At 47.9% G+C, this 25,479-nt stretch overlaps 1 protein-coding gene across 3 annotated transcripts in view; it reads left to right on the top strand.

Annotated features, from left to right (window-relative positions):
- PAIP2B (poly(A) binding protein interacting protein 2B) overlaps positions 1–23,881 on the top strand; it is a 41,718-nt gene extending 17,837 nt beyond the window's left edge. For 2 of the 3 annotated variants that reach the window (XM_087965742.1, XM_026689930.2), the window contains exons 2-4: positions 10,144–10,307; positions 16,565–16,750; positions 21,559–23,881. In XM_087965742.1, the coding sequence (XP_087821868.1) occupies positions 10,155–10,307; positions 16,565–16,750; positions 21,559–21,615 (396 nt within the window). In that variant the 5' untranslated portion in view covers positions 10,144–10,154 and the 3' untranslated portion in view covers positions 21,616–23,881. The remainder of the gene's footprint in view (positions 1–10,143; positions 10,308–16,564; positions 16,751–21,558) is intronic. The other variant, XR_015749560.1, reaches the window with a different exon arrangement.
- The last annotated feature ends 1,598 nt before the right edge of the window (positions 23,882–25,479 follow it).

Raw genomic sequence — 25,479 nt, 5'->3', positions numbered from 1 at the left:
GTCTTTAGGGTTTCTTAGGATGGTGGATATTTTTCTGTTTGTGGAGAATGCTGTTTTAATGTTGTGTTTTTGGAGGATCTTGCTGATTTTGTCTGTAGTGCCTTTTATATATGGGAGGAGGGCTTTGCCGTTCTCTTGTCCTCTGTCTTGGATTTTGGTTTCTTTTTGGATTAAGTGGGCAATCTTCTTTCTTTGGAATCCATTGGCTGTTAGTACGTTAGTGAGAGTGTGTAGTTCGGTTTTTAGGTGTTGTTCATCGGCTAAGCATTTTGTTCTGGAGATGAGTGTCTCAGCTACGGAATTGATCTGTGCTGGGTGGTGGTGTGAGAGTGCGTGTAGATAGCGGTGTGTATGTGTTTTCTTCTGGTAGATGGTGTGTCCTAGGGAGCCATTGGATTTTTTGTATACTAAGACATCTAGGAAGGGAAGTTGATTGTTAGCTTCTGTTTCCATGGTGAATTGTATTTTGGGGTGCAGGCTGTTTAGGTGTGTGAGGAAGTTGTTCAGTTTTTCTTTCCCGTGTGGCCAGATTATGAAGGAGTCATCTACCTATCTGAGCCAGAGTTTGGGTTTGTGATCATATTTTTCTAGAGCTTGTATTTCAAAGTGTTCCATGTAGAGGTTTACGATGACAGGTGAGAGGGGTGACCCCATGGGTGCTCCTTCTATTTGTTTGTATTTTTGTCCATTGTAGGTGAAGTATGTATTGGATAGGCAGTGGTTGGACAGATCTAGGATGTGCTTGGGGGGGTTGTATTTGTTTTGGATGGCTGTCAAGGCTTGTTTTATAGGCACTTGGGTGAAGAGGGATATGACATCGAAGCTCACTAGTAGGTCGCTGGGTTGTAAGTTTTGTTTCTTTATGATCTCGATGAACTGGAATGAGTTTCTTACATGTGAGTTGATGGATTCTGCATAGGGCTGTAGTTGTTTGGCGAGAAATTTGGCTAGGTTTTGTGGAGGTGAGCCTATGGAGCTGACTATTGGTCTAAGTGGGGTTCCTTCTTTGTGTATCTTGGGGAGACCATAAAGCTTAGGGCATCTGGATGATTTCTCTCTGGGTATGATTCTTTGCTGGATTTCTTCGCTGATGGGGGAGGCTTTTATTTTGGATCTGGTGGTTTTTTCTAGGTAGGTAGTGGGGTCTGTGTTTAGGGGTTTGTATGTGGGGTCTAGGAGTAGATTGGTTAACTTGGTTTGGTAGTCAGATGTGTTCATAACTACTGTCGCGTTGCCCTTGTCTGCTGGTAGGATTATTATGCTGGTGTCTTCTTTCAGGTTACGTAGTGTAGTTTGTTCTTCTTTGGATAAGTTGCTTTTGGGTGGTTTGCTAGTGCAGAGGATGTTGGTGATTTCGAGTCTGATTCTATTAGCAACATCAGGGTTGGTTTTGGTCAGGCTGGTTTCAACTCCGCATATGATGGTTTCTGTGGGGATGTATGTGGGAGCGACAGCAAAGTTGAATCCTTTCGAAAGGACCTTGGTTTCGGCTTCGGTGAGGATCTTGTCTGAGATGTTGTGCACTGTTGTGCATCTCGTGTTGTGCACGAGATCCAAATTCAGGCGCTTGGATATGGATCTATTTTATGACCGTTGCTGCTGGGTCCCGAGCTCACGTGATTCACTTAACGAACAGATTACTAAACGTATCCACTGCAGTGATTCACTTAGCAGCTGTGGCAAGGACAGTCACAAAATGGGGCAAAATGCACTTGACCGCTGTCTCACTCAGCAGAAATCTGGGGCTCAACTGGGGTCATAAGTCGAGGACTACCTCTAGAGCAGAGGTCTCCAACCTTGACAACTTTAAGCCTGGAGGACTTCAACTCCCAGAATGGGGACAACAACAACAACAACAACAAAAAAACCAAGGAAGTCCAGTTGCCTTTTGGAAAAAGCACCTTTGGGACATAAATGTTCTCCTCCCCATCCTTTGGCTTAGGCAGAGGACTAGTAACTTGCCTTTCTAGTCTCGAACACATTCCTGCGCCTTGGAGGCTTTGAACCTGTTTCAAGTTATTTGCAGGCTGCTACAGATCTTTTCTTGCCAGATTTACGGTATATTTCTTTCACCTGGGAGCTTGAAGGGCTGGCGGCTTCTCTGTCCCCTTGTTGCTGGGAAGGGCCAGGCTGGGAATTTCCTTTCTCCCTGGGAGGCACGGAGAGGCCCTCGGCTCCCAGCTCATCTCAGAAGCAAATGGGGCATTTTCCCCAAGGCCCCAAACCAGAGCAGAAATTCAGAGTGGGGTTTTATGGGAGGTAACCTGTGAACAGGTTAGAGGGTGATTGTTGGGTCTCTCTTAAAGCCCACTTGATGGGTTCTTTGGGCCAAGCCTTGGTTCTTGATCTATTCCAGTGCTTGCAAGCAAAGTATTTTGTATTCATTGTCTGTCTTGTCTGTCTGTCTGTCTGTCTGTCTTATCTATCTTATCTATCTGTCTGTCTGTCTGTCTGTCTATCTATCTATCTATCTATCTATCTATCTATCTATCCATCCATCCATCCATCCATCCATCCATCCATCCATCCATCTATCCTCTCTCTGCCTGTCTGCCTTCTCCATTCATGCCTGCCTACCTGCCTACCTCTCTATCCTCTCTCTGTTTATCTATCCTGCCTGCCTATCATCTCTCTCTCTCCATCCATTATCTATCTATCTATCTATCTATCTATCTATCTATCTATCTATCTATCTATCTATCTATCTATCTATTTATCTATCCTCTCTCTATCTGCCTGCCTGCCTTCTCCACCCATGCCTGCCTGCCTGCCTGCCTACCTGCCTACCTCTCTATCCTCTCTCTGTTTATCTATCCTGCCTGCCTATCATCTCTCTCCATCCTCTATCTATCTATCTATCTATCTATCTATCTATCTATCTATCTATCTATCTATCTATCTATCTATCTATCTATCTATCTATCTATCTATCTATCTATCTATCTTACCTACCTACCTACCTACCTACCTACCCATCCATCCATCCATCCATCCATCCATCCATCCATCCATCCATCCTCTCTATCTGCCTGCCTGCCTTCTCCATCCATCCATGCCTGCCTGTCTGCCTACCTGCCTACCTCTCTACCCACTCTGTTTATCTATCCTGCCTGCCTATCATCTCTCTCCATCCTATCTATCTATCTATCTATCTATCTATCTATCTATCTATCTATCATCTATCTATCTCTGTGTGTATGTTTATGTGTGTAGTGTAAAAGTAGAAGGTTGAGGCTGTAGTTTTATTATCATTAACTGTGCTAAAGAGAGACAGAAGGCAACACTTTACTGTTCCTTTTCCCCTGTTACCCCTTCTTTTTTCTTCCCTTAGTTCCTCCACTATGTTCATTTTCCTTGTGTTTTATATTCTGAGTAACAGAATAACAGAGCTGGAAAGGACCTTGGAGGTCTTCTAGTCCAGCCCCCTGCTCAATCAGGAGACCCTATACTATCATCCCAGCCAAATGGTTGTCCAGTCTCCTCTTAAAAGCCTCCAGGGACGGAGCACCCACAACTTCTGGTGGCAAGCCGTTCCACCGGCTAATTGTCCTCCCTATCGGGAAATTTCTCCTTAGTTCTAGGCTGCTTCTCTCCTGGATTCGTTTCCATCTGTTGCTTCTTGTCGATGCCCTTTTCTTTCTGGCAGCCCCTCAAAAATTGGAACACCGATAATCTAAAAAAAAAAAATAATCAAACAGTACTTGCAAGTAAAGTACTGCAGCCGCTCCAGCAAGCCCGCCCCTCCCTCGTGAGGCAGACCATTGGCCCCCTCCCCAATTTCTGCACCATTCTGCAGAGCCCTTGGGCAGCTCAGGAAGCCACCCCAGCTCTCCTGGACAGTCGGGGGGCACAGCTGTGGGGTGGGTGCTTTTGGATTTGAATGCTGCCCAGCAGAGCTTGAACTGAATTTAGAAGTACGGGCAGTCTGCGACGTACAACCACAACGGGAGTCCAAGATTTCTGTTGCTGAGTGAGTTTTGACTCATTTTACGACCTTTCCTGCTACAGTAGTTAAGCAAATCATCGCTGTTGTTACCTTAGCGGCACTTTCGTTGTTAAATGAATTGGATTTTGCTGGTCAGAAGGTTGCAGAAAGACACACACACACACACCGACACTGCAACCATCATACATACAAGCCAGCTGCCAAGAGGCTAAAGTTTGATCACGCGAGCACGGGGATGCAGAGGCCATAAGTGTAAACAGCCATAAGTCAACTTTTTCGCTGCCTGTTGTAACTCCAGACAGTCACTAAATAATCCATTGTAAGCAGAGTCCTTTCTCCGGCTCTGCCCCCCATCTGCCACACCTGAGGTTTCACATTGCCTCTGCCTCTTGCCAATGAACAGGAAAGAAGTAGTAAAAAATTGAATTCATTTTTCAACCCACCCACCCACCGCCCTTCTGTACCTGTCCCGTAAAGAAATAAACCATAGAAACTTTCCTGAAGAGGCTAGGAAAACCCAAGACATTATTCCAGATGTTCGAACACAGCTGCACAACTTTTGCCACCGGGCAAGCTTTGAAGGCCAGGCCTCTTCCTTCCGGTTTCGTAACATTTGCCTGCTAAAACAGGTGTGTGAAACTCCAGTGGTCAAAACTGTCCCAGGTGGGACAAGTCTTTTGGCCAAGGGCCACGATGTCAAATCCTTTCTGTTGAAAGAAGAATCTGTTACGAGTCAAAAATCACAGTTCACCGTAAAACAAATTTATTTTTAAATATTTTGCAGGTGGGGAGAAAACATAGGTATCTCAATTTGGTCACAGCTGGCAGCATTTTTCATAATCATCAGAACATTATTTGCTTGCATTAGTGGGGCTTTTTGGTTTTCCAGGTCATTCCTGTTCTGACCAAGGCTTCCTGAGACAGTAACAATCACACGCTGTTCCCCAAAACCTTGTTTTTATTTCAACAGCTGTGAATTATATGCATTCACAGCCCGTAATGAGTCCCAAACAGTCTGCCAACAGTCTTTCGGGATAAGGCTGATAAGCACCCACCTTTATCTCCCTGGAAATGCAGGCAACGACTAAATTGCCAATTAGTTATACGAGGCTAAGCGGAGCACAAACTCAACACGGAGCTTCAGATTTTAAACCGACCAGAACGAACAAAGTTGCTTCCTGCAAAGGCTCCTGTCCCTTTGCTCCCCCCTTTATTTCTTATGGGAGGGGCCAATCACCTCCAAGCCTTACTCCCGAGTCGCCCCCTCCCCTTTGTCTTAGCTGTTCTTGCCTTCTGTCAGCTCTGCGCAAGCGCGCACTGGGAACAGGCTCCCCTTGTTCCTCGGCTTCGCTGCTATCAGATTCTGGAGGCTCCGGAATCAGCACATCACTCCCGCATGGCCCTGGCTCCATCTCCGTGTCAGGACGCAGATCCCTCGGCTGAGTCCTCCCCAGACTCCAGGGCTGGCCCATGTTCCTTCCCACGGTCCGACTCTGCTGCCAGCTCCGCAGGCCGCCAACCACAACAATAGCTTGGAGATCTAGGCAACAAACCCCATGAAAAGAACCCCTGAAGGGTCTGGCTAAATCGAATTGTTACGCTCCACTTTCTTGCAGCCCAGAAGAGCATTTATTAAACTTGTCTGTTCTGGAGTCCAAGGCATTTTTGGGAGGGCCAGGTGTCAACTGAGGTCCATTTCTGGTCAATTTCTTTGTTTCCTCCAAAGAGGAACGTCTGTGCGCCAGCAGGTCATGCCAGATTTATCCGTCAGCAGCTGGCTTCTTTGCTGTCCTTCTTTCCACCATCACAGAAAGGCCATTTCTTGCCCATGGATGGCTGCTGTTTGGAAATGTGACTCCCCCCCCAACACACACACACACACACACACACACACACACACACCGTTGATCCTTGCCAGCTGCCACCCTCCTGGTCTCCCCAGATGTCCTTAGTGGAGCCGGCTGTGGCTGGGCCACCCTTGCCTCCCCGAAAGTGGTTTTCTTAAGGCCACCGTGTCTCCGCCAGTCATGTGCTTTTGTGCACGTGATAACAGCCTCTGATCACGGTGTTCTGGCATTGGAGGGGCTGCCCCAGAGAAGTGGAGGTCCACCTAATTATCCAAAGCCCCGGAATGCAGGGCAAGAAGCAACCTGGAACGAAGGAGGAATTTCCTGACAGAACCATTTAATCAGTGGAACAGAAGTTGGGAACGCTCTGGAGGTTTGTCAAGAAGAGGCTGGGTCGCCTCTGGTCTGAAGTGGTCTAGGGTCTTCTGCTGGAGCAAGGGGTTGGACCAGAAGACCTCTAAGGTCCCTTCCAGCTCTCCCTATTCTCTTATTCTGGTGGTCTCTTCCTCTTGGTTCAGCTCTGCTGCAAGGCTTTCCAAAGGGGCTGGTCTCCCCCTCCCCATCGGAGCCCTTCCCTCCTCCTCCTCCTCCCCTCTGCCTGGCTGCGGCCCAGCCAAGCTCCCTTGGGGACTTTCTCTGGCTCTCCAGCCCATCAGCGCATGAGGTTTCCATGCTCTCTCCAGCTGACGTGGTTCCCTTTCTCCTGCCAGTTCCCGCTCTGCAACCCCCCCCTCCTTTCCCAGACGAGCCTGATTTATGGGCCATATGGCAGGAGAGCTCACAGCTTTTGCGGCTCAGCCCTGGCAAAAGCCTGGGAAAGCCGATGGTGGGCTGTTCCAGAAATGGCTGCAGAATCCAACCGTGGGTGGAGCTCCACGCAGGAAGAGGCATCTGGGGCTGGTGTGGTTTCTGTCTGTTGTCTGTCTGTCTGTCTCTCTCTCTGTCTGTCTCTCTCTCTGTCTCTCTCTCTCTGTCTCTGTCTTTCTCTCTGTCTCTCTGTCTGTCTGTCTGTCTCTTTCTCTCTGTCTCTGTCTTTCTCTCTGTCTCTCTGTCTCTCTCTCTTTCTCTGTCTCTCTCTCTGTCTCTCTGTCTCTCTTTCTCTGTCTCTGTCTCTCTCTCTGTGTCTTTCTCTCTGTCTCTCTCTGTCTCTCTCTCTTTCTCTGTCTCTCTCTCTGTCTCTCTTCTCTGTCTGTGTCTCTCTCTCTCTGTCTCTCTCTCTCTCTCTGTCTCTCTCTCTGTCTCTCTGTCTCTCTCTCTGTCTCTGTCTCTCTCTCTCTCTCTCTCTCTCTCGTCTATATGTCCTTCTCTATACCACTTGGCCAATAAAGAATTGTATTCTGTTCTCTATATGTCTGTCTATATCCTATTTATCTCTGTCTCTCTATCTGTCTGTCTCTATGTCTGTCTAGCTCTAATTTATCTCTGTCTCTTCTCTATCTATGCCTGTCTTCTGTCTGCCCGTCTATGTATGTATCTGTCTGTCTACATCTATCTATATCTATGTCTCTCTGTCTGTCTCTCCCCCACCCCTCAGGCCTTCCCCTGTCTCACCTCGTGTCAGAAATACAGGAACCAGAAGAGGGGAAATTATTAATGTAATATTGTAGAAATGTAAGAAGCTCTAATAAAATAATAGCTTTATATAATTCTAGCCATGTTAGATTCATGTTTAATGGCAGAGGCATTTCCGACGAGAGGTCATCGTAAAAGATGGAGAGCAGTTTGAACAGTGCCACATTCGCAGTCAATGCGAGTAGTCCTTGGCTTACCGCAGTTCATTTAGTGACCGTTCAAAGCGACGCAGCGTTGGGGGGGGGGAGGAAAGGGACTTTTAAGGCGGCGTTTCACAGTTACGGACTTTGCAAGCATTCCCCGTGATCATGTGATCCAAATCCAGACTCTTGGCAACGGGCTCGTATTTGTGACGGCCGCAGTGTGTTCATCGCACAGAGTTGTGCGTAGGGGAAAGTAAGGGAGGGAGGGGGGCATTGTGCGGCCAGAACTCACAACTCGAGTTGATCACTTTGCTGAGAGGCTTTACGACCCAAAGGCTCTCTAAGCAATTTGGAGTTTATAAGGACTAGAACCTTTTTTTTTGTGACTTTAAGATGGGGCGGGGGTGGGGGGAGCGGACTTCAACTCCCAGGGATTCTGGCAATTGAAGTCTCCCCCCCCCATCTTAAAGGGGCCACGGTTGAAAAACAAGGCAGCTATTCTCCCTTCCTCCAGCTGCTCCCAAACAGACACGGAGAGACCTTCTCTTCCTCCCTCCCTCCTTTTCCTCCCTCCCTTCTTTTCCTCCCTCCCTCCTTCCTGTATTCCAAGTCAAAAGCCGCACAAGCGCATACTTCCGGGGAAGAAATGGCCAACTCCACACGTGGGGCCCTGCTTCCTGGGAAGCCACCCACCATTGTGTTATTATTTTTTTCGGGGGGGACGGGGACAATACAATGCCCAGCCTGGATTTGAGTGTCGCTTCCTGCCTTAAAGGCCTGTCTTAATGAGGAATATTGGGCGTCCCAAAAAAACTCTCCCCTCTTGCCCCCTCCTCTGTGTGTGTGTGTGTCTTCTGCGGAAGGTATCCAGGAAAAAAGTTTTCGGTCTGTTGGCTTTGTGATATGGAATTAATCCTCCAGAGAGCCTTTTGGGGGGGGGGTGTCATTTGGATGTTGTTCCACACCAAAAAAAATCTTATTAAATTGGGATTTTGTACAGGGTGGGTTTGATGGGGCTTCAGGGAATGGTAAGGTTCCTTATTTGTTTGAGCAAGGGTCTCCCAACTTTAAGACTTGTGGACTTCAACCCCCAGAATTCCTGAGCTAACATGACTGGAGGAGGAATTCTGGGAGTTGAAGTCCACAAGTCTTAAAGCTGTCAAGTTTGAAGACCCCTGGTCTATCATCTGTCTGTCTATCTGTCGTCTCCCCATCCATCCATCCATCCATCCATCCATCCATCCCTATCCATCTATCCATCATCTATCACAAGGGTCTCCAACCCTTGTGAATTTAAAGCTGTCAAGTTTGAAGACCCCCTGGTTTTAGCCTTCCCTTGGGTAGCAAGAGAAGTTGTCCAGGTTTGCTAGAGAGGACCTCAGCCTCAGTTTGTGTGTGTGTGCATGTTGAGTCTGGTCTCTGGGTGTTATGTGAATTTCGTTGTATGTACACTGTGTATATACGTACAATGACAATAAAGAATTCAATTCAAATTAAATATGTTTTTTACTATAACTTTTGGGTAAAATCCCCAATAAAAATGGAAATTCATTTATATATATAAAATTCTTTATGTGTGTGTGTGTATGTGTGTGTTATACAGTATATATATGTATACATACATACACAAACATGCACACATATATATAATTTTTGTATATAAATATTGAACACAGTGCAACCATCCTGGCATTTCCTCCGCCATACATACTAAAATAAAAACACAAATAACAAACATATTATTTATACATTACTAATTTTGTTGCCATTATTTTGATCACAATACTCCTTTTCATCTATAAGTATCACATTTTGGGTCTATTTATCCTAGCTCTTTTTTGTTGTTGTTCCAACTTCCACCTCTCGCTTCCAGCCATCTGTAAAATCTTTTCCACATATCGTCGTCCTCAGTTTCCCCTTTATTTTTTAGTTCTAATCCATCTGATTCTGCGCAAACCAGTATTTTCTTTATTATCTCTCTTTCTAGAGGTTTATTTTCGCTCTTCCGCTGCTGGGCGTATACCTTTCTTGCTGGTGTCAGGATGTGTAGTGTTAAAGAAATCGACCCTTTGCTATAGCCCTCTGTTGTAATTCCTAATAAAAACACTTCTGGGTTGAATTCTAGATGTTGTCCCACGATGTGTTCTAACCACTTCACTTAGAAACTGATCTAGATTCTGGTAACATGACAAGGACTATTAGCTGTAGGCAGAGGTTGGTATTCAAAGCAGGTTCTGACCAGTTCTGGAGAACAAGTAGCAGAAATTTTGAGTAGTTTGGAGAACTGACAAATCTCACCTCTGACTGGCCCCGCCAACTCCATCTATTTTCTGCCTCCCGAGTCCCAGCTGATCGGCTGGGTCTTCTTTGGTTGGCCAGCACAGGAGAAGGGAGCTGGAAAAGGAGATTTTGCAGTATCCTTCCCCTGCCATGCCCACCAGGCCATGCCCACCAAGCCACACCTCCCCACCAAGTCATGCCCACAGAACCGGTATTAAAAAAATGTTGAATCCCACCACTGGCTGTAGGCTGTTTCAGCCGTGTAGCCAGCAGACTGGCGAAGAAGACTCGTTTCTTGAGTTTGGATGGCACCTCTTTTCTCCAGCCCGAATTCACCTCTCCTTGTCTTCCACAGACTCTCTAAGGATGAATGGTTCCAATGTGGCCAACACAACCCCCCCTGCGGCTCCCCCGGCGAAATCCAAGGAGGACCAAGTCGTGAACGGCCACGATGAGAAAGAGAGCAACCCCTTCGCAGAATACATGTGGATGGAGAACGAGGAGGACTTCAACCGGCAGGTGATGCCACCAAGGGACACCCCCCCCCCCACATACACCCCACCCCCCAAAAAAAATCTGAGCCTCCACTCCCTTTGAAAAGCACCTGGACGGAGCCAGTTGCAATGGAAACAAGCGGAGGAGATGAGGCCATAACCTGTCACAAGCTGTAGGGTATAAACTTGAGTCCTTCAAGCAGCAGGAGAATTCTTGTTCCGTGACGTGGTTCGTGACCTGGTGTGCAGTCTCACAACTGTGGGCCTCTGGGTCTTCTCCCCACGTGGGTAGGATGCCCTCCGGGCTTCGTGGTGAGGGAAGAAGGGAGCTGCCAATTTGGATGCCCTTCCACGAGTGCCTCTGTAGCGAGAATGCGAGCCAGGAAAGCTAGACTTGCAATCTGATCTTGGCTGGAACCTTCTTGGACATATTTCCCTTCTCCCCTCCCCCAATGCTACATTTCCCTGCCTTATGAGGCTGGGCAGATGCAGAATAACAAGAGTTGGAAGGGACCTTGGAGGTCTTCTAGTCCAACCCCCTGCTCAAGCAGGAAACCTTATACAAGTGGTGGCTAACCTTTTGGGGCTCCTGTGCAATGTGTGCGCGCCCCCCATACCCTCTGCGCATGCAGGGGACAGATTCCTGTTTGAGGCCCTTTTCATCCTGCCAGACTCTTGAGGGAAGCCTCTATAGGCTTTGCAGGCCGAAAAACAGGCTGTTCTCACTTCCGGTATTTCCAGAAATACCGGAAGTGACAAAATGGGCCTATTTTTTGGCCTGCAAATCCTGCAGAGGCTTTCCTCAAGCCTCTGGCAGGCCGAAAAAGGCCCAAAAATCAGCTGGGAGGCGCACGCATGCACAGTGAAGTAAGTTTGCCTGGGGCTCATGTGCCCGCACACATGGCTCTGCGTGCCACCTGTGGCACACATGCCATAGGTTCGCCATCACGGCCCTATACCATTCCAGACAAATGGCTGTCCAGTCTCTTAAAAACCTTCTGTTGGAGCATTCATACCTTCTGGAAACAGGCCATTCCACTGAATAATTATTCTCACTGTCAGGAAATTTCTCCTTAGGTCAAGGTTGGTCCTCTCCTGAGTTATTTTCCATCTGTTGCTTCTTGTCCAGCCTTCAACTGCTTTGGAAAATTGGTTGGACCCCTCTTCTTTGTGGCAGCCCCTAAAATATTGGAACCCTGCTATCATGTCACCCCCTAGACATGACAGCATGTTTTTCAGAACCCTTGTAGATAATTCAAAAGTTGCTTTAGACTTCTGACAACAGCCAGTGAAACATGGCAGCTTTAAGACTTGTGGACTTCAACTCCCAGAATTCCCCCAGCCAGCATGGCTGGCTGAATAATTCTGGGAGTTGAAATCCACAAGTCTTTAAAGTTGCCAAGGCTTGGGGACCCCTGAATTTGGGAGGGAGGAGAAGCAGCACTTTATCCCTGGGGAATAAAAATGTGTAATGCACGGGTCCCCAAAACTTTGCAACTTGAAGACTTGTGGACTTCCAACTCCCACAATTCTCCAGCCAGCATAGCTAACTGACTGGTAAGAAACTGAAGAAGCTTCTTGGATGAGAAGCCAAATGTTTTCAAGGAAAGAAACTTAAGAAAGTCCAGTTGCCTTTTGAAAAAAAAATTTGGGTTAAGCGTCGGAGGATCCTCTTTGTAAAGGAGGCCAAGATTTTGCCTTTGAGTGAGGCAGCTGCAGCCCTTGGATGCGGTCCCAGCAGACCCTGTCAAAACAGAGCTTCAGCCAGGGGTCTCTAACCTTGGCAACTTTAAGACTTGTGGACTTCAACTCCCAGAATTCTCCAGCTAGCATTCAGGGAAAGTGGAACACCTGTACTGTCGGCCCCTCCCTCCCCGCAGCCACCCGGAATTTCAAAGGCTGGCTTTGGACTTCTTATAGATCAGAGGTCTCCAAACTTGGCAACTTGAAGACTTGTGGATTTCAACTCCCAGAATTCTCCAGCCAGCTATGAAGTTCAAGTCCACAAGTCTTCAAGTTGTCAAGTTTGGAGACCTCTGGTGTAATGGAATGGCTCAGACCAGCCACTTGTCCAGCTGCAATCCAGCCTGGCCCTCTTTTGAGAATGCACTGGGCCTGAGGCAGCTCACCCAATAGTCCCTCAACCTCTTCATCTATTAATTGAGTAACCCAATTTCCATGAGCTTGCAGGAGGTTGCAGTATCCAAGTTTGAAAAACAGGAAATCTGCCCCGGTAGAAGCGCTGAGGAAAAGGCCAGGATTCACATGCTTTGCGAAACCTGAAACCTACGAGCCAAGGAACAGCTTGTCCCTCTTGCCAGGGTAGCTTGCAAGAAGAGGTTGAAGGGCGGCTGCTTTTAAGAGTGGCATCCTAAGACACTCTCCCAGAACGGGGAAACTGGGGGAGGCTGGGACCTGCTAATTACAGGAAGCAGTCACTGCAAAAAGGCCGTGGGACGCAAGCTTTGGGAATCTTTACTTGCAAGCAGCGCAGGGCCTTGAACTCGGCCTGGAAGGAAAATAAATTTAAAAAAAAGCACCACAGGAGTTGTCAAACCAGCTTGTGTGTGCTTTGGCTTTTCACAAGTAGCAGGCTTACGCTGAAGGCAAATGCTGCATCTTTCCAGCCCCTCTTCAGGGCCAGGTCTGAGCTGAACTGCTGCTGCAACACTTAACAACTCGGAGTCTGTGGAGATCTCTGCCAAAAAAAGTCCCCCAAAAGTGCTTTTTTTTTTTTTTTCCAAAAGGCAACTGGACTCTCTGGCTTTTTATCCTTGAAAACATTTAGATTCTCAGCCAAGGAATATTGGGAGTAGGATTCACACCCTAACACAGAATGTTCTCATAGGGAATGTAACGATAAAACCAGAAACTTTTCTTTGGGGTTTAAAACCACAACTGCATGAAAAACTGCTGGTGACCTTCTACTGCTGCACCATAGAAAGTATCTTAACTTACTGCACCTCTGGATGGTTTGCCAATTGCACAGGGGCAGACAGGACAGCGCTCCAGAGGGTGAACGTCAATGCCCAGAGGATCATGGGTTGCCCTCTCCCCTCTTTGGAAGAGCTTTAGAGCTCCCGCTGCCTTAAGAAAGTTTAAAACATTCTCAAAGATCCATCTATCTCATCCTGAGCACACACCACTTTTTTTTAACTATTACCACCTGGCAAACGGTACAGGATGATAAATAACAAAGGGCAAATAGGCTGAAAAACAGCTGCTATCCCAGGGCAGTAGCTCTATTGAATTCTACTGTGTAGTGCAATATGAATGCAATATCAGGGGTTTTCAATTCAATGCGTGGAGGGTGAAGGATGTGTGTTTGTGTCTATTTTCATGGTCATGACGTGCACCGAAGATGGTGTTTGATTTCGCGTTGTGCGAGGTGCAGTGACAATAAACTAAACTAATGGAAGAAGATTTTGTGGGGTGGGGGTGAAATTGGATCTTTGATGTGATATAGGCAACACGACTATGCGCAAAAATGGAAGGAGGCTTTGAATCCCGCCATGGGCGAAGGGCTGCCAAAGTGAATGGAGTTAGCAGAGACGGCTAAAGTGTCTGCTTTGGTTAAAGGGGGAAAAAACACACACACACACACAATTATTTTTGTTTCCACTTGGAAACCACTCCCGGAGTTTGTGCTTGAGGTGGGGGAAAGTTGGAGGTTTGGTTTGGGGCTTTACCGATTAGATAGGTTTGTTGTTATAGGAGTGGCGCACTGGCCTAGAGGGCTCTCGCCTTACAATCAGGAGGCTGTGAGTTCGATCCTAGGTAGAGATACATATTTTTCTCTCTCTGGGCACGATGAGAATATATCTGCTGAACAAAACTCCGTATTGGTGACAGGAAGGGCATCCGGCCATTCAAATACTCTGCTAGCTCCATTCAGTTTCCCAGGCTCCACCCCGCAAGGGATTATGGGGTTGTTGAATAAAGGGTGATGATAGGTTTATTATAGAAATGGCTAGTTTATACTGTTAAGTGAAAGTAAAAAGTTGAGGTTTGTTGTTATAATCTTATTCTACTGCACCAAAGGGAGTCGGAAGTCAACGTCTTTTCTTTCTTTTCCCCCTTTTTTTCTACACTTCTCCCTTCCCCTTTTCCCCCCCGACTATTTTCTTTCGTATTTATATTATGAACTAAAACTCTTTTTAAAAATGTTTCGCTTCTCATGCAAGAAGCTCCTTCTGTTCTAACTGACTGGTAAGAAACTGAAGAAGCTTCTTGGATGAGAAGCGAAACGTTTTCAAGGAAAGAAACTTAAGAAAGTCCAGTTGCCTTTTGAAAAAAAAAAATTGGGTTAAGCGTCAGAGGATCTTCTTTGTAAAGGAGGCCAAGATTTTGCCTCTGAGTGAGGCAGCTGCAGCCCTTGGATGCGGTCCCAGCAGACCCTGTCAAAACAGAGCTTCAGCCAGGGGTCTCTAACCTTGGCAACTTTAAGACTTGTGGACTTCAACTCCCAGAATTCTCCACCTAGCATTCAGGGAAAGTGGAACACCTGTACTGTAGGCCCCTCCCTCCCCGCAGCCACCCGGAATTTCAAAGGCTGGCTTTGGACTTCCTATAGATCAGAGGTCTCCAAACTTGGCCACTTGAAGACTTGTGGACTTCAACTCCCAGAATTCTCCACCTAGCATTCAGGAAAGTGGAACACCTGTACTGTAGGCCCCTCCCTCCCGCAGCCACCCGGAATTTCAAAGGCTGGCTTTGGACTTCCTATAGATCAGAGGTCTCCAAACTTGGCCACTTGAAGACTTGTGGACTTCAACTCCCAGAATTCTCCAGCCAGCTATAAAGTTGAAGTCCACAAGTCTTAAAAGTTGCCAAGGTTGGAGACCTCTGGTGTAATGGAATGGCTCAGACCAGCCACCTGTCCAGCTGCAATCCAGCCTGGCCCTCTTTTGAGAATGCACTGGGCCTGAGGCCGCTCACCAGATAGTCCCTATGCTGGCTGGAGAATTCTGGGAGTTGAAGTCCACAAGCCTTAAAAGTTGCCAAGGTTGGGGAGCCCTGGCTTAAACGATCTTCGCTCTTCCCTGGACATCTGACCTTGGAGACTCTTTGGCTTTTCTTTTCTTTTTCTTTCTTTTTTTTTTGCTACTGCTGTTAGTTTGGGAAGGAGCAGGGATTTCTCATATTTAGGATCCAGGGTTTCCCGGCAGGGCAGGGCCGGCTTGGCCTACTTCTGGAGAACCGGATGGCTGAGTTTACGCAATGCCCTCCGCTCCTCCCCTCGGTTGAGATGGGTTTGGCTGGTGTGCGATTCAAGGTGGGAGCCAAGCCTTCACCCTGAGCCAAAATAGGTTTGCCTGGGCGTGCTGCCCCTTCGGGACACGGCAACTACGCTTCTGACATCCAGCTTTCGTATTTGGTGTGTTGATGACTCCAGACTTAGAGACGGTGTTTAGCTGGAGGGTGCCATGAGTGGCTGGCTCTTAAGTGAGTTTTGCCCCATTTTACGACCTTTCTTGCCAAGGTTGTTAAGTGAATCTGGCTTCCCCGCTGTCTCTGCTGGTCGGAAGGTCGCACAAAAGGGGATCACGTAAACCAGAGGTCTCCAAACTTGGCCACTTTAAGACTTGTGGACTTCAACTCCCAGAATTCTCCAGCCAGCAGAGCAGAGTTTAGAGCTTAGAAGAGCATAGCATTGCATAGCATAGCATAGCTATGAATGGAGTTTTTGGGAAGCTAGGTACAAGAACAGGAGGTGGGGCTTCAGCACTTGTGGATCCTCCGAATTCTCAGCAGCATAGCAGAGTTTAGAGCTTAGAAGAGCATAGCATTGCATAGCATAGCATAGCTATGAGATGTTGGAGTTTTCTTGGGAAAAGCATGCAAGTGTTACAAGAACAGAGAGGTCTCCAAACTTGGCCACTTTAAGACTTGTGGACTTTCAACTCCCAGAATTCTCCAGCATAGCATAGCATAGCATAGCTGGAGAATTCTGGCAGTTGAAGCCCACTTAATAACTGGTACGAACTGCAGCGACTCACTTAACAGCGGCGGCAAGGAAGGTGGCAAAATGGGACAAAACTCACCTAACCACCGTCTCGCTTAACCACAGAAATGTTGGGCTCCCTAGCGGTCACAAGTCGAGGACTGGCCTGTATTGGATCTGTTTGCAGAGAAGTCGAGACCCACCCCCGCTTGCGAGGGTGAGGACGCGCTTCTTGAGGCTGGCTAGCCTAGTGGCCAGAGGAGGAGACTGGCCTGCGTGTGACCCCCCCAGCCTTTTCCCGTCGCTAAACCTCTTTCCCGTCTCTCCTTCCCCGCCAGGTGGAGGAGGAGCTTCAGGAGCAGGAATTCCTGGACCGTTGCTTCCAGGAGATGCTGGACGAGGAAGACAAGGACTGGTTCATTCCATCCCGCGACCTGCCTCAAGGCATCGGGCAGCTCCAGCAACAGCTGAACGGACTCTCGGTCAGCGAGAACAGCCACAGCCACATCACGGAGGACATTTTGGTAAGGACGGGTGCCGGGGCAGCCGATTGATAAGCGGCACTTCTGCGTTTTTTTTTTTTTAAAAACTCTTTCATTTATTATTTTATTGTATTTATTAGAGTGACCCGCTAGAGGTGAAAGACGCTCGCCTCCCCCCTTGGGAGGTTGAGAGTTCAATCCTAGGCAGCGGCTGATGTTTCCGTTATCAGAACGCAAAGAAAAAGAAAAAAAAAACATTTGCTGCAAACTCCGCATAGGCGTCAGGAAGGGCATCCGGCCAATAAATGCTCAGCTCCAGTCACCCCAATAAAAACGGATTAAGGGGTTGTAAAAAGAAAACAGATGCATTTATTATTAAATTTATGCAAGGGGCCCTTGGTGCTCTCAGCTTGGTTGTTTTCTAGAAATGTTTCCTAATCCAACCAAGTAACCCCATCAGCTGATGACTGATAAATCCTCCAGCAATGAATGCACTGATGCTGTCAACTAGTTTGGGTCGCAAAACATCTGCAAGCAAATTACCCAGCTCAGAGAGCACCCAGGACCCCCTCATTTCAACGCCGAGCTAGAAATATTCTCCTTTAAATTTGTGTGCCACTCATCTCCCTGTTAACACGATTGTGGGCGTTTTACAATATGATAAAAGGTGAATAGAATAGAAATAGAATAGAATGGAATGGAATGGAATGGAATGGAATGGAATGGAATGGAATGGAATGGAAAATATGGAGTGGAATAGGAATAGGAATAGAATAGAACAGAACAGAACAGAACAGAAGAATAGAATAGAATAGAATAGAATAGAATAGAATAGAATAGAATAGAATAGAATAGAATAATAGAATATATGGAGTGGAGTGGAGTAGAGTAGAGTAGAGTAGAGTAGAGTAGAGTAGAGTAGAGTAGAGTAGAGTAGAGTAATAGAATAGAATTCTTTATTGGCCAAGTGTGATTGGACACACAAGGAATTTGTTTTTGGTGCAAATGCTGTCATTGTACATAAAAAGAAAAGATACATTCGTCAAGAATCATTACGTACAACACTTAATGATAGTCATAGGGTACAATAAGCCATCAAATCATACAAGGAAACAGTCAATATAAATCGTAAGGATTCAAGCAACAAAGTTACAGTCATACAGTCACAAGTAGGAGGGGATGGGTGATAAGGAGTGATGACAAGATTAATAGTGATAGTAGTGCAGACTTTGTAATAGTTGAACAGTGTTGAGGGAATTATTTATTTAGCAGAGTGATGGCATTTGGGGAAAAAACCTGTCCTTGTGTCTAGTTGTTCTGGTGTGCAGTGCTCTATAGCGTCGTTATGAGGGGAGGAGTTGAAACGGTTGATGTCCAGGATGTGAGGGGGCTGTAGATATTTTCACAGCCCTCTTTTTGACTCGTGCAGGATACAGGTCCTCCATGGAAGGCAGGTTGGTAGCAATTGTTTTGGTTTTTTTTTTAAAAAAGACAATACAAAATATTTAAAATTAAAGATGGAACTAAAAGCCAAAACGGGGAGCAACATGGAGATGGAGATACTCTCTCTATCCCCTATCAGCCGCCCTCAACATAGAACACCCATATTGGGGCTGCAAGCCAGCTGAAAGTTTTTTCCCCCCAGAAAACCAGGCGTGCAGGGACGAAGCTCACTTTAGATGGGAGAAGATGGGGGTCACAGCAGGAAAGGCTCTTCTCTTGGACCCCCCACCAGCTGCAATTCTTTGGCAGACAGCTTTTGCTCGAGCAACTGAGTGGGCTGGTCCCATTGGGGTGAGTTCAGGGGTGGGTGGGACCGGTTCGGGCAAACCGGACGTTCAAATTGGCATCTGGCTCGCCGAACCGGTATTTGAACCGAGGGAAGCTTCCGGACCCTTGGGAAGGTGAAAAATGACCCTCCCAGAAGTCCCAGTAGACCCCACTCCCCCATGGGCAGCGAACCAGTTGCTGGGATTTTTGACTCCCACCCCTGGGTGAGCTGACTGGACCGATGCCCTAAAGGGGATGACTTCTATTAATCGTCTGTGGAGATTCTCAGTCATCCAGGACGTGGTTTGTCCCAAAGGTGTTTTTTTTTTTTTTTCAAGAGGCAACTGGGCTTTCTGCTTTTTCTTTGAAGACTTTTCCTTCTCATCCCAGAAGCTTCTTCGGCTCTGACTGGATGGTGGGGAATGGAAGGATTGATATTCCTTGCAGACAGCTGGTCATTTGCATCCTTTTAGAGCAGTGATCCCCAACCTTTTGCGCTGCCCGGTACCGGCATCAGCTGGGCACCGCGCCCGGTAACCGGTCATGGGCGCCGCCATCTTTTGACGAAAAAGTGCTTCCGTGACCTCACCGGAAGCACTTTGGCTGTGGAGATTCTCAGTCATCCAGGACGTGGTTTGTCCCAAAGGTGGCTTTTTTTTTTTTTTCAAGAGGCAACTGGGCTTTCTGCTTTTTCTTTGAAGGGCTTTTCCTTTCTCATCCCAGAAAAGCTCACCGGGCTTTGACTGGATGGTGGGGAATGGAAGGATTTACCCCTTGCAGAGAGTTGGGGACCCCTGTTCCTTTTAGAGGGTTGTTGAGGCCACCTGGAGGTCTCTTTGTGTCTTCAGGGTCACCAGAGTGGTGCAAATGGGTGTGGAGCCTTCTTGGAACCGCTGAAAGGACCTTGTTGTAGACAGGAGATAAATGATGTCATATCCTTCCCCCTCTATTGAGAGAGGGATGTTCAGTTTGGACATAGATGGCCTCTTGGGCCCCTCTTTCAAACCAGAGGTCATCTCTGTCCAAAATGTGGACTTTGCTGTCTTCCAAAGAGGGGCCCTTGTCTTTCTAACGCAGGTGGGTTGCTGAATCTAGTCCTCATGGGTTTGTCCTCCTGTGTTACATAAATCCTTCCATTCCCCACCATCCAGTCACAGCTGAAGAAGCTTCTGGGGTGGGAAGCAAAACGTCCTCAAAAGAGAAACCAGAAAGTCCAGTTGCCTTTTGAGGAATTTTTTTTAAAAAAGCACCTTTGGGACTTTATGAACAGTGTTCAGGTAACCCTGGGCTCGTGATCATTTGTTTGGTGATCCTTCAAAGTTGCACACGCTGAAAAAAGTGACTTACAGCCCATCTTTTCTGTAACTAACCAGAGGTCCCCAAACTTGGCAACTTTAAGACTTGTGGACTTCAACTCCCAGAATTCCTGAGCTAACTGGACTGGAGGAGGAACTCTGGGAGTTGAAGTTCACAAGTCTTAAAGCTGTCAAGTTTGGCGACCCCTGAACTAAGTAACCCAGTGATTGCTAACTGGGGGTCCGCAGACCACTGGGGGTCCACAAGAAAATTTTGGTGATCCGCAGAGAAATGCCCCCCCCCCCCCAAAGGAATTAATTCAGGCTGCGCAGGAACACAAGGCTGCACCGCTCACATGGCCCGCCCACCTGTAATTTGCACATTACAGGTGCCAGCCCCTACGGCGGAGATTTCTAACCCCACCATGAGCCGGTCCCATATTCCAGAGCTGCAGGAGTCACAGGACTGGCCCTTTGGTCATCCCGGAGCAGCTCCTCCAGTCCATGGCAGGCCGGTGCACCTGGGTGGAGGAGCAGCTGCTCCGGGATGACCAAAGGGCCAGTCCTGTGACTCCTGCAGTTCTGAAATATGGTACTGACTTTCCCACCAACGTCAGCAAGCCACCGTCAGTCAAAATCCATATTGGTGGTCCGTGGGATTTAAAATTATGAGTTTGGTGGTCCCTGAGGTCCAAAAGGTTGGCGACCCCTGAACTAACATGTTATTTCTTTTTTATATGTATAGATTTTTATTGTGTTTTTCTACAAATACAAATCTTATATTTAAAACAGTGCATTAATGTACTTATTCCAAATGATCCCAATAAAATTAGATAAAAACTTTTTTTATCGAATTAAATAAAACCATTCAAATTCATCTGGTTGGGTAAGAAACCACATATTAAATTAAAATTATTACAGGATAATAAGAGCAGAGGTGTTTTTGGACTACCAGAATGGGAACTCTATTATCAGGCATCAATATTAAATTGGATAAAATATTGGGTTAAGCTGAAAGATAAGAGAATTTTAATGCTAGAAGGTCATGATTTCCAGATAGGTTGGCATGCATTTTTGTGGGGAAAAAAGGGGTAAAGCAGATGTCTACTTTAATAGACATCTAATAAGAGACTCACTTATACAAATCTGGAGGAAGATTAAAAAGAAACATTACATGAAGATACCCGGTTGGCTGTCAACCATGGAAGCTATGATCCATCCAAATAAATTAGATGTAAAAAAAAAATGGTGAATTATAATGAATTATTAGATAACCAAGGGAAACTCAAATCGAATCAAGAACTAAGAGAATGAGGAATTATAATTGATTGGTGGCCATACTTACAAATTCAAAATAGACATTAAAAAAAAAAAGACTTAGATGAATTTGAATTCGACAATGGGCAAAAGCAATTAGATAAAATCCTAGTCTGAACAGAGGAAAAATGTCTATAGAAAACATACGAATATTTACTGGGATTTAAAATGGAAGAAGCAGTTGTGGAAAAAACACCATGATAGCATGGGCCCGGAATTTCGGATACAATATTGATTTAGACGAATGGGAGAAATTATGGACTATAAATTATAAATGAACGACATCTGTAACCCATGTTATTTCAAGGCAGAAATGTATAAGCAGGAGGACCAGTTGTTTTTTCCAGCGTTGTCGCAACTGGACGGCCGTAGGTTGGCCCACTTGTGCTGGATTCCTCCTGACGTTGACCCTCCGTAACTCTTAACCTCTCTTCTCTCCCCTCCATTTTTCCCCCCCCCCGTTTGCAGAGCAAAAGCACCTTAAACCCGGATGCCAAGGAGTTTGTTCCTGGAGTGAAGTACTGAGTCCTCCGCCCTGCCCCCCTTTCCTAAAGACACTTTTTTCTGCCCTGGGTGGGTGTGGGGATGGTGTGGGGGGAGCGGGGCCCACCGGCACTGGTGGGAAAGAGACTCTTGGCCGGCGATCCGGAGGCCCCTTAAAGCTACTTTCATCCCTCTTGTCGTCTTGCTGCGCTGGGACACTTGGCAACCAAGCGGAGAGAGAAGCCGGGCTCGCCGTGGGACGGCGCCAAAGGGGCACCTCCGGACAGGGGAGAGGGGCACCCCACCCCTCTGCTTTCTGTTCAAACAGCCTCCAGCCTCGCCTGACCACCGGCAGCGTTTCCTGCCCGTCCCCCATGCCCCCCTCCCCTCGGTTAGCTGCTCCTCCAGGTGGACCTCTTTTGTCGCGGGGGGTAGGCGAAGGTGCCCCCTTTCTTGGTGGACGTTTGCTTCGACTTTCTGCTTCTCCAGCTGTAGGGGCAGCCCCCTTCCTCTGATTTGCTTTTGCCCAGGGTGGGTGGGTGGGTGGGTGGGGTGGGTGGGTGGAAGGCGTCGATGGGAACTGGGGCCAGCCGCTTGGTTTTTTGGGGGACAGGAAGGCTGGGCGGCTGTGGGCTCGGATGGATGTCCCCTCCGTCCCGGTTGGCCCAACCGCTGGGGTTCTCCTTTGGAGGGAATGAGGGAGGTGGTGGTTTTTTTTAGAGGAGTTGATACGTTAAGGGGTGCTGGGCGTTGGGTGTAGCCCTCGCTGCCATTTTCTATCCTTTATGTCTCTTCTCAGATTCCCTCTTCCGGTCAGAGCAAACCCCCAAAATAAAGAGTCTCCAATCTTGGCAAGTTTGAAGACCTGTGGACTTCAATTCCCAGGATTCCCCCAGCCAGCTTTTGCTGGCTGGGTGGGATTCTGGGAGTTAAAAGTCCACAAGTCTTCAAACTTGCTTAAGTTGGACGTCCTAAAAAAGATGGCCGATGGTCCCTCCACCGGAGATGTCCTCCTGCTTTCCACCTAGAATCCCCATCCTTCCTTCAGCCTTCCCTGAGGGAGCCCACCATTCTCTCTTCCTGGCCCACTGGCCCTTCCTCCCACGAAAAGAACCACCTAGCGCCCACCCAACGGGCCCGAGGCTCCCCAAGGCCCAGGCCTGGAGTGGGAAGGAAGCAAAGCTTAACTTTTCAAGCAAAGCTTAACTCCTGTGATCTCCCACCCAAACGGTCCTTTGCTGCTCGGTGGAAATTTAAGAATATGTCATTCTTTGAGGCAGCTTTGGCAGGAGAAGCCCCGCAGGATGGTGGGGTCTTCAGGAGGCACCACACCAGGCAAGGAAGTCCAGAGATCCTTATGGGACCTCTTTGACTAGCAGAAAAGCTCCCTCAACCCAAAGGAGCTCGGGGCAACCCCTAAACTCTGCCTCTGGGCAGGGTTGTGGGGGCTCCTAAGAGATTTCCCTTCTGCTTGTTGACAGGAAAAACCAGCCTTCTCTTGGGGATAATCCTGGGCTCTCCAAACGTGGCCGCTTGAAGGCTTGTGGACTTCAACTCCCAGAATTCCCCAGCCAGCATGTGCTGGCTGGGGAATTCTGGGAGTTGAAGTCCACAAGTCTTCAACATTGCTCGATACAATCTAAACATCCAACCACTCCAACCTAAGGACCTCTTTGTGGGAGATAAGCTTCTAGTCAGGGATGGCAAGTGAGACCTCCCTCCTTTGCTTAACAACATGGCTCCTCTACCCTCCACCCACCCCCAAGTCATGGGTCGGGAGTTATGGCCCTTTTTTAACCTGTGGACTGCAACTCCCAAAATTCCTGAGCCAGCATGGCTGGCTCAGGAATTCTGGGAGTTGAAGTCCACAAGGGGCGGTAGTGTCACACCTCTGCCCTAAATCTTCGCTGAAGCCAGCCTGCCTCAACCTGCTCCCTACCTGACAGCTCATCCTTCCCTATCACCACGACCCCCTGGCATGATGGGGCTTGTAGTTCAGCTCCTGAAGAAAGTCCAGGCTGGGGCCAGGTAATCTGTGCCGTCAGGTTTAGCTCTGAAGGGAGACCCAGCCTGCCTCTTCTTTTCCTTCCTACCTTTCCTCTGTCTCTTCCTGTCATCTATCTCCTTTCCTTTCCTTTCCCTTTCCTTTCCTTTCCTTTCCTTTCCTTTCCCTTTCCTTTCCTGGACACAGCTGCTTGCAAGCAGAGCTGGGCCAACATCAGGTTCTCCTTCCCCAACCTTTTTCGAGGCAAAGTTGACATAGGAAGTCCGGGTGTTGCAAACTGGTGCAAGAAAAAAATAAATAAATGCTCCAATACCCACCCACCCACCCCCTGGTCTTGGGGGAAGGGTTTGGGTGGGGAAAGGGAGAACAGGAATGGCTCTAGATTCTGGCTTTTAAGCTTTGCGCGGGACCGAGGGGCTTATATATTTCTCCACCTGGACTCGTTCGATGAGAAGCGAGGGGCAGGATGGTGCAAGCCCCCGCTTCCCTTTCCCCTCCCAAGGAAGCCTTTGCAACGATGCGCTGCCCCCATTTTTACAAGAATGCATTCTTCAATAAATCGATTTTGAGCTGGGTGTGTGGTGCCCAGGGTCTTTTTAGGGTCTTCCCGGCTGGTGCAGAAAACTCTCTGCCCCCCCCCAGACCCCCCCAGGGATGTCGGCCTGGTTTGGGGAGGGGGCGGGTGGGAAGGCAGCAGAAATGCAGGGACAGCTGGCAAGACAGCGTGATGGCAGGGCTGGGAAGCTGGGATAAACCAGGACGCTTACGAGGCAAAGGGTATTTTGCAACACCTTTTATCTAAATGTCAATCAAGCTTTACGGGAGGTCTTAAATGCCTGTTAGGCCCTAACTTCTTGACTCTCCAGCTCAGGGGTCTCCAACCTTGGCAACTTTTAAGACTTGTGGACCTCAACTCCCAGAATTCCTGAGCTAACATGACAGGAGGAGGAATTCTGGGGAGTTGAAGTCCACAAGTCTTAAAGCTGTCAAGACTTTGAAGACCCCTGGTCTACCATATCTGTCCGTCTATCGTCTCCCCATCCAACCACATCTGTCTGTCTGACCTCCATCATCCATCCATTTATCCCAAGGGTCTCCATACTTGGCAAGTTTAAGACTTGTGGACTTCAACTCCCAGAATTCCCAACTAACGTGACTGGAAGAGGAAATCTGGGAGTTGGAAGTCCATAAGTCTTAAAGCTGTCATGGCTTTGAAGACCCCTGGTTTTAGCCTTCCCTTGGGTAGGGAGAGAAGTTGTCCAGGTTTGCGAGAGGACCTCAACCCGAGTTTGTGGTCATTAGGTGAAAGCGAAAGGAGGACTCCCTTCCTGAGCTTCCAACCCCATGGAACACAGGGAGTTGATTAAAAAAAGGTTCAAGAGACTTCTCCATCCAGAGAAACACTCCAAAAAAACAACGACTTTCTGGGGAATTCTGGGAGTTGAAGTCCACAAGTCTTAAAGTTGCCAAGGTTGGAGACCCCTGCTCCAGCTGGTGACAGCCCCACGGTTGTAGGGCCCCTGCTGAGCCCCTCTCTGGGTCATCTTTGTCCAGGAAAAGCCAGGGCCTTCCTGGGCTGGCTCAAACCACGATGGCCAGTAGGAACAGTCGGTCCGGGATATAGCAAGATCTGATTGGATTCCATCTCCTTTGCAAGCAGGAATCCAAGTTTGCCAGCCGAGCTTGCAGGCCAGGGGAAACCGCAACAGAGCTGCAAATTTCCGCTGCTAAGCGAGGCAGTGGTTAAAGTGAGTTTCTGCCCCAATTTTACGACCTTCCCTGCCAGAGTTACAAATCGCTTCGGCGGTTAAGTTGGTCATGCGGTTGCTAAGCCAATCTCCCTCCCCCTCCCCCCCGATTGGCTTTTACTCGTCAGGTGGTCGCAAAAGTGTAACCCCGGG

This window comes from Notechis scutatus, chromosome 4, assembly GCF_049901735.1.
Source record: "Notechis scutatus isolate UNSWTSFEM ecotype Mainland chromosome 4, rNotScu1.2, whole genome shotgun sequence".
Classification (NCBI taxonomy): domain Eukaryota; kingdom Metazoa; phylum Chordata; class Lepidosauria; order Squamata; family Elapidae; genus Notechis; species Notechis scutatus.
This window is presented reverse-complemented; position numbering and strand designations above follow the sequence as displayed.